The 12,075-nt window shown below is 35.0% G+C and overlaps 2 protein-coding genes across 2 annotated transcripts; both read right to left on the minus strand.

The window, feature by feature from the left end:
* Window positions 1-782: 782 nt before the first annotated feature.
* MAPKKK15 (mitogen-activated protein kinase kinase kinase 15) lies at window positions 783-2,436 on the minus strand. Its single transcript, XM_021432603.1, has one exon. It carries the CDS (start codon window positions 2,153-2,155, stop codon window positions 788-790), a length of 1,368 nt encoding a protein of 455 aa, XP_021288278.1. The 5' UTR covers window positions 2,156-2,436; the 3' UTR covers window positions 783-787.
* A 3,233-nt stretch (window positions 2,437-5,669) lies between these two features.
* LOC110419269 (aspartic proteinase-like) lies at window positions 5,670-11,594 on the minus strand. Its single transcript, XM_021432250.2, has 14 exons — window positions 11,293-11,594; window positions 9,424-9,820; window positions 9,269-9,329; window positions 8,719-8,813; window positions 8,496-8,608; window positions 8,195-8,363; window positions 8,066-8,105; window positions 7,851-7,915; window positions 7,148-7,261; window positions 6,953-7,017; window positions 6,633-6,789; window positions 6,429-6,548; window positions 6,097-6,185; window positions 5,670-5,965 (listed from the first exon to the last, which is right to left on the minus strand). The coding sequence occupies exons 2-14, from the start codon at window positions 9,793-9,795 to the stop codon at window positions 5,881-5,883; spliced, it is 1,545 nt and encodes a 514-aa protein (XP_021287925.1). The 5' UTR covers window positions 9,796-9,820; window positions 11,293-11,594; the 3' UTR covers window positions 5,670-5,880.
* Window positions 11,595-12,075: the final 481 nt, after the last annotated feature.

Below are 12,075 nucleotides of genomic sequence, written 5' to 3' on the forward strand. Positions count from 1 at the left end.
GACTTTGTTAAAAGTCATTGCATGATACATTAAAAAAATGAAGTCAACCCCCCTCCCTTCCAGTCTCCCTCAAGCACCTAATGCTTCAGCATCAGCCTTTCTGGAAGATGACTGATGCAACTAATCAAGATCAAGGGGAAAACTTGGTTCAATGTTTTGACTTAATCTCCATTGCTGTAACTGTAAGATATAAAAGAAAAATCTATTTCTACTGGATTCCACAACGAGAAACCTCACAGCTCATGATCTACACCCACCTGTAAGTTATTATTCACTGAATATGAACACTTAAATATCCAATCATACTTTAATACACAGTTGACATGGAATTCAGGACTCCCCTTTGAGACCGTGATATTTAGCATCTGAACATATAATTCAATGGAAAATGCATGTATTCCGTGTTCAAAACAGTGAAGCCCTTGGACTTTTTTTATATACTTAGATCCTCATTTTATGCAGAAAATTATCAGGAATGTTTTTGGTAATTGCCCTTATTTTGCAAGTACAGAACTAATGAAACAGCCACATGCATTTGCCTAGGGAGGAGCAGGCTAAGATTAATTTATTAATCTTATCTAACCCACAAAGGTGAAGAGAAGCCAAGGTTGACTTGTTCCTTATCTATCTACTTAAGCCTAAGTCTCCTCTGTCCACACAAAGAAGTGTGAACGCAATGAATAGTGGCTGATGGCTTTGTTCAGAAGTCATACTTTTCAAAACAGCAATAGGCCAAGTTAACTACCGGCATCCTGCCGGCCGGCCATCTCTGCCTTACCGTTTGAAATTAAGAATATGATTCATATATGAAAGATGGGATATTGGAAAGAGATTCAATAGAACAAGAATTTTCATTAACTGTCTCAAAATTGAGATTGTCTGATACAAAAGAATCATCTGTTACATGGTCAAATGGCGATATAAAGTCTGTTGTAACTCTAATCCTGCTAAAATCAATGATGGTTTCAATAGAATTATCCAACAAGTTACCATGATCTAAGATTGAGCTTTCAATGGTAAGTTCATCTTGGAAAAGATCCAGGAATGAAGGAGTTGTAAATGAAGAATCATCTCCTAAGATGGCATTGCTCTCACCAGAACAAGCCTTGGTTTCTTCAATGTGGATGCTTCTAACTGTGATCCAATCTTCGTTCCAAGTCCAATTGGAAGCATTGGAAGCTGGTGACAGAGTGCCTTGAAGCAGTTTCTTGATCCTGTTGGCCGGAGAATTCCAAGAAATCCCTTCAGGAATCAAATTCTTAGGACTTTCCACCACATCAAGTGAATCCCAGAAAGCTTGATCCAACACAGAACTTGGAGAATCCATGGCGGAATCCTTTACTTCCTTCAAATAGGTATCCAATTCTTCCAAAAATGGATGTTGAAGCAATTCTTTAGCTGTCCATCTCTCTTTGGCATCCCTCCTCAAACACTTTCTGACAAAATCCTTACCTTTCTCGCAAAACCACTTGGGAATCTCGGGTACATCACCGGAAAATCCAATCTTATAAAGAGCTGACACCGGATCATTCAGCTCCGGCCATGGTGAATTTCCGGTTCCCATCTCTACAATTGTACATCCAAGAGCCCATATATCAGCTTCATAGCCCTGCTCCTTCCCACGTGCTACCTCCGGTGCCATGAAAGCCGGTGTACCGGAAAATGCTGACGTGTCGAACCCATTATCACCACCAACTTTTCCCATCAACTTAGCACAACCAAGATCAGCAATCTTCGCTCCTTCTTCACCTATCAAAATATTCTGGCTCTTGATGTCACAATGCACCACCCCATTCCCATGAAGATAATCCAAACCTTGTAGAATCTGCTTGGTGTACAACCTCACTTTCTCTTCACCCAATCTCCCCCCGACCCTTTGAATCTCCTCGAACAGCGTGCCGCCGGCGACATACTCCATGCAAAGGTTGTACGTAGGCTTGTTTCCACTCGTTTCGTTCCTAACATCACACCCTAGGTACTTAACTATACGAGGACAGCTCAGTTTGGACAACAAGTAACTCTCTCTTTGTAACATGATGGAGTGACACAACTCGCTGGACTTCACCGCGAAAACCTCCCCGGAAGGCACCGAGGTGGCTAGAGACACCGTGGCGGTGGCGCCACGGCCTATGGCAGGTCCTCTAATCCACTCCATATGAACACCAACCCAAGAAACAAAGATGGGTTCTATGATATATAAACAAAAGTGTACATATATATATGGAAACTTTGGGTTGGGTGACTAAATCCAAACCATATGCAACTTATGAAAGATTCTTCAGCTATTTATGATCGTCCGCAAATGGACAAAAATCTCTTTCTTAGTTTGTTGGACTTGGTTCGTACCACGTGGCACAATGTGAGTGCCCCCCCTTGTTTTGACAGCTCCTCTGACCGCCTACGGACGGCGGTTGCTTAGGCTTGTAATAAAGCCATTCACATGACGACACGTGAGCACGTGCCGAGATTGCAGTGTTTAATGAACAGGATTATTGGGGTTAATTAACTCCTTAATTAAGGTTTTGCGGCACAAAATTGTTTAATTAACAGTTAATGGTAAGTGAATTCGGGCTTTATATCTTGCTTAGTTTACAAGCTGTAATAAAATACAATTCAATACTCGATACTCGATATTATCTTAATCTTCAAAAAAGTCGAAGGAAGATAAACATTTAGAAACAAATACAGTATTATTATTTTACTGTACTGTAAGGTTTAATTGGACAGACTTGAATGTGACTAATGCATGCATGAATGAATGAATGAATGCCTACATCAATTGTGCTTGTTAAGTAGCTTAGCAAACTGTTTAGCTGATTTGAATTGAGAAAAAATTATTAATGATGTGAAAGATACTCTTTGAAAATTATTGTTTATTCAACCTTATCTTCTTCATTAATCCCTTTCTTTTTCATTTTAAACTAATATTATTTATCAGCAATTCGAATTTTAACTAGGTTAAGAAAAGAGATAGATTTTGAATATGGAAAGATAAAGTACATTTAAAAAGTATTATCTTAATTCAATTCGGGTTTATTAGATTGTAAAAAAAATATTTTATCACAAAATAATATATGTGAATAAATTTTATAAGTCTTGTTATAAATCGTTGTAGAAGATTTTCAATTATAAAATTTAAAAAATATATACATATAGATTTCAATTTTATACAAAAACTACATTAATTTATTGTAATTGAGGTACATTGAAGTAATCTTAGTATTGTGGGATGTGGAGACACGTGTTCCACACCCAATTCTTTGCAATGTGAAATCAGCAAAGAAAAAGATTAAAAAAAACAAAAGCTTTGTCTAACTAGGAACATGTTCTTGCTTTCCAAAGGGCATGAACTAGCAAAGTTGGCCTATTGATTAGAGGGAATCAAAGCAAAAGTAAAAGAGCCGGCGAAAGAGGTTGGCAGGCAACCAACTGGTTTTTTCCAAGTCTTAGGAAAGTTTTCAGGGATTGAGTCAAGCTTGATGACGGTAATTAGATGACGTAAAATATTGTTTTTGAGATTAATATTTAATACATTGACAATCTATTAATTTTTATATAAAATTTAACTTATTAAATTCTAATATCTCAATAATAAAATATTAATTAAAAAATAAAAATTTGATAAAATCTTAAAACGACATCAAATTTTAATATTAATTTTTTCATTTTTTTTCAAAATAATTCGTATTGATAATATATACAAATTAAATACTGTTTGTGCATCAATTTTTTTTTCTTTTTTGAGTGAGGTTGAAGTAATGTCTATCCAAAACAGTTGAAAAAGGGCAACTTTTACTTGTAATTCTTATCTCTGAAGAGAATTCAATTTCCTTGTAAAGGTTGTAGTCCCAGCCTCTTTTTTTCCGTTTTGAGTTGGTGGGGTCAATGATGAGCCTCTTTGTTTTAAGGCTGACTCAGCTGGTCGGTGCCGATATTCTTAAATCGGACTGTTGGCTAAACCTTTTGAGACTTGACCCTTTACAGCTAGGGTGCACCACCAGGTGAAACATGGTTTTAATACCACCCTTGCCCCCTTTGATTTTGGCGGTGACCAACTATCCCATTTCTCCCTTTGTCTCTTTCTTATCTTTTAATCCTAAAATTTTTTAATTTTAAAGGATCCTTTAGTAAAGGTGAAAATGATTTTCCCAAAATATTTTTACTATTTTGGATGTTTGAAAGGTGAAAATAATTTCGTCAAATAAAAAATTTTAAGTACATAAAAAATAATCTGTTGATCTTGTCAACTGTCTTAAAACTCTTTGAAAAAAAAAATAAAAGTGAAAATAATTTTTGAAAAATAATTTTACCATTTCAAAGAAAAAATTTTACGGTATTGGTCTTGTAAATTGACCTATGCCCTTTGAATAAGAAAAAACAAAGGTAAAAATGATTTTATTAATATTTTTTTTTCAATTTGAATCTTTGAAAGATAAAATGATTTCAACAAAGAACAAATTTTACGGATCAACGAAAAAAAAAAAACCCATTAATCTTGTAAATTTACTTAAGCCCTTTAAATAAAAAAAATACTAACTATTAAATTAAATACTCAAAATTTTTTTCTCCTTTTTATCACTCTCTTATCTCTTAAAATGTTATTTTTTATTCAAAATAAAAAATTCAAATCCATCTCTTTGAATAAGACAAAATACATGCAAATCATTAAGTTAAATCCTTAGACGTATCTTTTAAACCTTGATTCTAATCACTTGCTTAATGATTAAAAAATTTGCTTGTACAATGAACATGGTTCAATGCCTTGTTTTGTCTAGTTGTACAACCTAAATTGAAGCAACCCAACACTTTAAACAACTACTGACACAGCTCTCTTCAATTTGTCATCCACAATGCTCAGCTGGATTATATTTTGTGTTTAATTGTAACCTACTTTTCCAGTTATGCTCCTGCTTCATACTCGCTGGCTATATATTAATTCCTTGATGACAGTTCACAAGTTGTGTTTTGACCCTCAGGATTGACAATCAATAACGACAGCCTGACATCCTGACCTTATCTAACACTTTGCTAATGACTGTTCCAATCAATGCTTCAATCACCGTTCTTGATGGAACATTGATTCTCTTCTACCCAATCCTTTGAGCTTATCTCATTGATTTATGCCAGAAATGCAAGCTCAGTTTCTGACTCAAATCCAATTACTTAGAATGCAAGTTCTGTGTCACAGTCTACACTAACTTGAAAACATTATCCGTTTTGACTTACCTAGATTGAAGATGATGTGAACATTTAAATACCCAATCGAACGGTTTTTCTTTGAGACTGACTCAGCATCTCTGACCTTTCTCCTTTCCAACTACAGAGCCCATAAAAATTGTCCAGAAATCATATGGTTTCATTAAGTTAAACATCAAACTGGCATATAAATTCATCCTATCTCCATGCCAGCCACCCACTTTACTACACTTAGCTGGCAAATGTATTATATGTAACAGATAAGACCTGACTGCAATAATATTCGATGATTAATCAGTTCTTCTATACATGGAAAGAAACGAACTACGTCATCGACTTTGCATGACTCAAATTCTGCCACATTGAACATTTGGCTCTATTGGAAAGTACATGAATGATTAAACATGGTTAGGTTCATCGGGAGTGACGTACCTTTCAAAGAAGAAACATGAAGTTCAGCATTCCGAGTCAAGTAGCCATGGAAGTCTTCTTTAGTTCTCATAAAATCTAAAATCAGTTGCACCATTAAGTTATTATAAGTAAACAGATAAGTATGGATCATGTGAAATTATTTCTTAATCCAAGTGCATCACGCACAACAATCATTTGATACTTAATCCCCACAGTTTTAAGGGTACTACTAGCACTGCATTACATGAAGTTTATAAATAAATAAAGTTTCACTCATGCAGCCTCAGCAAATCCAACTTGCATGTTGCCATAGTCAAATACTGTATGGAACTGGCCCATAAAGACGTCGCCCAAGATCCTGTATTTCAATGAATAAAAGTATGATTAACACAGTATCTACAACATTTGCCAACATCTAACATGAATGTAAGTTAAGAATAGACAATATAGTTATCCTTGGATGTATATGTGGGCAAGGATAGAGATTACCAGAGAGGTCCACGAGGAGGTGGCACATCCAGAGCAGTGAATCCACTGAGGCATTGAGCTACATCTCCATCACCCACTTTCAGGACATACTGATTCCCATTGCCAAAAAAGGGAGAGAGGTCAGGAACAAAGAAACAATCAGTGGAAACTAAAATGCCATTACAGCCAAATCAACAGACTTTAAATTCATAAATTTTCAACCTATCCGAACCCACAGAACCATGATGGTACTCACTACTGGAGCTAAAACGATCTGACAACCATGATAATCATGATCACATCAAAGGAAAAAGCCATAATATTTTACACAAATTCAACATAATACATTATACCTGCTCGGGGGTGAGCTCAAACATCTTTCCACCAATTGTGAACGAGACATTAGGCATAGTAGATAGACTGTTACAATCAACAGCAGATTCTCCCATTGGACTAGGCAACCGATCACAGAGCTGCAATTATCAAATGGAAAAAAGTAAGCCCCTAGTCAAACTTGGCAAAATATCTAAAAGGTTGAAGCACGTAGGCTTACTCACCTCATTGATGTACTCAAGTATACGCTCCTGTGTCTGATTCTGCTTAAGCTGGTTTTGCATCCATATAACTGTCATCTCACAAGTAGAACACATTGCATCATGAAAATCACCAGTGGCTTTCCCAGCATTCTCATGCACAACACTTTCAATCCCCACACTGAACATAATACATTTACAACACCAGCAAAGCAACAGTACACAGTCATTCAGACACATATACAAACATCTCTAAGCAAACTAGTTGATTTGAGTTAAAGTGACAATTTCACTCAAGATAAAAAACAGGGGCAAAAAAAGAAGAAGAAAGATTTGTGTTCAACCTTACACCTCGACTTCCATCAAATGTGCACAAACCTATTTGTGAGCAAATTTTCAGTGGTTGGTCCTGTCAATGCATAATAATAAAAACAATAATTAGGAAGTCCAGCAAGAAACTACCAGAATCTTATTCTTAACATCTCCAGATAACATGTAGCTACAAGGCAATAAAAGCATGTTAAAAACCAATTATATACCTTAGATAAAAGCATATCAATTATTGTCTCTCCATACTGTGAAACTACAGTCTTGCATTCTTGACTTACAACCCCTGATGCTCCAATAGCATGATTGACTTGAGCAATAATAGCCTGAAACCATAGTATATAAAAGAATCACCAACGAAAGACCAGGACTAACAAACTGTTTTTGGCAGCTACTAGCCCATCCACGCACAGGAAAATGCAATGAATACTACTGACAAACACTTATGATCATAGACATCAGATTATCCTAGTAAATTGCAAGGTAGCATGTATCAAGGGACCAGAATAATTGCTCTTCCAATGTTCATTTCATTAGAGAGATAAGCTGGAATAAGCATGCCATATGACAGAAAACAACCTTGGGGTTCTAGAGTGAAATTTAAGGTCTAAAAAACAATAGCAACATCCTTATAAGGAAGGCAACCCCTATTGGCACTTCAGTCATTAATAATACTATAACAGTAAAAATACATCAACAAAATTGTTTGAAGAAAGGAAAGGAGGGAAACTATATGCTTAGAAGTGTTAGTTAAAAGAGAGATTCTGTCCTGGGCATAATTATACATCCAATGTTTCCATGAGAAACTATCATAGAAAGGACAAAAAATAACATGGTTTACAACAACCTTTCTACAAAAGCACAGCTGCACAACCATGCATGAATGCATAAATAGACACAAAAATTGATACAAACCGTAGGACCGGTTATCAAGGAAGTCCCAGAATCAGCAATTGCACTGCAGCCACCAGCACAAAGTCCTGAAAAATGTATAAGAAAATAAGAAAACCAATAGAAGACTACAAAACATTTGCATGTCTCTTATCAATTATCCTATCCTGTTAAGCATAATGCCAAGAAACAGGTGCGCCAATTATCTTCATAACATAACTTTGAGGACAATTTCTTACCAGTTGTTTGGTTACCAATCAGTACATCACCCATATCAAACTGCACACCCAAAAACATAGTAGCATTACTACAATGAATGCACAAAGTCAAATACTATATAAAACAAAAGAAAAGTTCAGAATACAAACCTGCCAGTATCCTTTCCGCGTTATAGGAACGTAAGTGTGATCCCCCTTAAAATGTTTTGGATCCATTCCACCAAAAACAACCTCTCCACCTATATCATCCTCAGGATCGCGGTTAAACCAAAATGAGAAAACAGGTTCCTTAACAAGACCTTGATTGACCATATTGTACCTGGAACACTTAAAGAATCAAAATCCTATGCAACGCCAGTTGCATCATTCTTACTATAAACATCTTTATGCCAATAAACTGAAACCAACAACCACAACAGCACACAAAAACAGAAAAGGTGCTATTCCGTACCACACAGGCACAGCATTTCCAACTGAAATCTCTTGAAATCCAAGTCCAAGTATCCCGTCAAACTTGGCCACCAAAAATGTTAAGCTGGGCTCCCTTGTTGCCTCGATAAATACCTATACAATAAAGAGGAAAAAGCAACTTATTCAAAAACACAGACCATCTACAACAACCATGCTGATGAATTACAGCTCAAACATATATAATAACAATTTATTGAAGATACCTGATTTTTAACTACAAGATCACCAACTTGTACATTGTCCTCACTAAAGAATCCAGAAATAGCTCCAGACCCGTATTGGATATCTGCTGGTTTACCTGCAAGTAGACTAATTAAAGAAAGTATAGAGGCATCTACATCATTATCCTCACTTTGACTGAAATAAACAAGAATGAATTGTAATATCCTTCCGTTCCTCTGTATCCAAGTTTCTTCAATCTAAAGCACAAAAGAACTGATTATGCATAAGAACAAACATGCATGAGTTTTCCAAATGGAGGAAATGATGCTTATATTTAACCAAAAAAAAAAAAAAAGCAGCTTGAAGATTGCAAAAGGCAAAGAGTCAATAACACCTAAATCCAACTACTGTGTTTGTTCTCAGTGGCATTTATAGATTGATCAAAAGACAATAACCGGTTTATAAGTGCAAAGAAAATCATGTGTGACACAAGAATGGACGGAGTTGAACACATATTAAAGTGTTGCAAATCATAATGAAGCAGATATACATATCAGGAAAGCTAGAATGAACCAAGAAGTAGAAACAAACCATTAGCCTTGTAGGTGCTTGAACGGCTTGACTTATATCTTGAATGGAGATAGCAAGCTATCTGCACCCGGACACCAGCAACACATAAGAAACATTCCAAATTACCTAAGTACATGCTTAAGTACTCCAATATCCATTTAAGGAATAAAACTCACCGAGAAATAACACTTAGATGAAGGGACCCACAAATTAGAACTACCAGTGTCAAAAATCACAGTGAAGTTCTGCGGAGGTGTGCCAATACCAATCTCACCAAAGTACTGAGCATCCAAGTAGTTCTTTAGTGCCACAATATCAATGTCCTCAGACTCTTGTAAGTTCCCATGAAGACGATACTTTTTAAGAGAAGCTCTAAATGCCTCTCTCTCCTTGGAATCAAGGTGGGCAGCCAACCGATAGTTTTGATCGAACTTTCTCTTTTTCAGTCCAATTCTGACCAATCTCTCGTTGGGTATGGAAAATACAATAGGAAACAGGAGAAGACAAAGAAAAAGAGTGACTGTAGTAGTTTTGACTATTGTCTCCATTCTGATAACTGCAAGTCCACAAATGCTAGGGGACAAAACCAAGATTTTAATCAGATATGATTAGAACTACAAAAGACAAAACACAAAAATATCATATCAACACACAATTAAAAATAGTACTTTCACATAAAAGCTAGCACACCAGCCACTTTTCACCTACGCAAGGATCAAAACCATCTATAGTTCTCCTAAGACTAATACATCTATTCAAAGAATGCACCCATGTACAGTTGTATCCCCAAAGTCTAAACTCCAAATACATATCACGTGTTTGGTTGTATCCCCATGTTGTGTCCATTCCATGCTTTTTATGATTGAATTTTTCATATCACGCGTTTGGTTGCCAAGAAAAACAGCATACACGTATACCCACAACTTCAAATCTCACAAAAGAAAAGGGCAAATAATTTGATTAAAGCTAAGCGGAATCTTAATTAAAGTCAAATAGTTACTCTATACTTCAATTAATAGAAAGTAAGTCCTATCACTTTTCTATGATGCGCTACACACTGAAAAATCCCACAATTTCATGTTTGGTTGCCAAGAAAAGGGTGGAAATAAACCATCAATCTACTTAAAACTCCAAAAAAGCATTGTCAGCTTCATTAAATTGAAAATTGAAGTCAAAAGAAATCTCAAGCAAAGTCAACTTGTTAACCTTCACTTACAATTCAAATTTCCAGGAAATTTCACTTTTATTAGATCCCAAAACACTAAAAATTTAGTAATATCTCACTCAATGAGCAGAAAACACTAAAAACAATTACTAGAAACTTAAAAGGAATCATCACAACTCCAAAATCGCATAATCCAGTCAATTAAATTAAACAAATAGAAGTTCCAAAGCACTCTTAATCAAAGTTAAACAGTTAACCTTCATTTAAAATTCAAATCCCCAGGAAATTTCACCTTTCTCAGATCCCAAAACACTAAAAATCCGACAACATCTCACTCAACCGAACAGAAAACACTAGAAACAATTACTAGGAACTTAAAAGGGATAATCACAACTTCAAAAATCGCATGGTCAACTCAACTAAATTAAACAAATCGAAGTTTCAAAGCACTCTTAATCAAAGTTAAACAGTTAACCTTCACTTAAAATTCAAATTTCCAGGACATTTCACTTTTCACAGATCCCAAAACACTAAAAATCCCACAATATCTGACTCAACCAAACAGAAAACACTGAAAACAATTACTAGAAACTTAAAAGAGATAATCACAGCTTCGAAAATCGCATAATCAACTCACTTATAAATCAAACAAATTGAAGTTCCAAAACACTCTTTATCAAACTCAAACAGTTACTCTTCACTTAACTAAAAACAGAAGACCACAACAAAATTACTATAAACAAAAAAAAAAACCGCAACTAGCAGAAGGAAGTAGTAACCAAAGCATAATAAGCTAAAAATTAGAGAAAATTAAAGTAAAATTACGTAACTAATTCAGATAAAAAAATTTTAAAAAAATTAAAAATAAAAAACTTCTTACGTTTTAGTGATGATTTCAAGAAGCAAAGCTGAGCAGAAGAAATAAAGGACGAAGAAGAAAGCAGATAAAGAAAGATAATTTAAAGAGAGGGAGTGTTGAATTAGCGGGCTTCTTGGAGAATCATAGCCGTACACGTGGACACGTTTAATTGATGATACTATTTTTAAATTCGGTTTTTCTTTTTCTTATTGAGTAAGGAAATTTAGGGATGATCCGGTACGGTTAAGTATCTCAGGATTATCGTAAAAGGGCGGGAAACGACCTGTGGATCTTATGAGGAGAGGTTCGGAGGAAGTGAGAAAGTTTGGGAGGTAGTTTAAGATGATAGATCGGGTAACACTGGATAACAATAAAGAGTATAGACTTTTCAGATTCCTTTAATTAATTGCTTGTGGGCAAATGGGCCCCATAAAGAATAAATGGGCCAAATTCAAGATAATTTTAAAACAAAATTTATTATTTTCTGAAAAATAAAAAAAATTAAATATCTCAAACTATTTTATTCTCGCACTATTCGCGATAAAAAAATTTTTGATATTTTTTCACATGGATAATTAATATCAATTTTAGTAATATTAATTATTTCACACAGTGTAAAAAAAAACCCACCTCGATAATAGTATATTCTATTTTCAAGTAAAATAAAATTAAAATTGAATTGAAAATTATAATGTCAGAATGTCACCAACCCAAACCTTGGAATCATTTTCTCATTAAAAGCCAAAATAGTTGTCCCATTCAAATTTTCTATTGGAGAAAACCACACAATATTATACAAATTGC

Source organism: Theobroma umbraticum, unplaced genomic scaffold (assembly GCF_002168275.2).
Source record: "Theobroma umbraticum cultivar Fairchild unplaced genomic scaffold, ASM216827v3 scaffold_67.0, whole genome shotgun sequence".
Taxonomy (NCBI): Eukaryota; Viridiplantae; Streptophyta; class Magnoliopsida; order Malvales; family Malvaceae; genus Theobroma; species Theobroma umbraticum.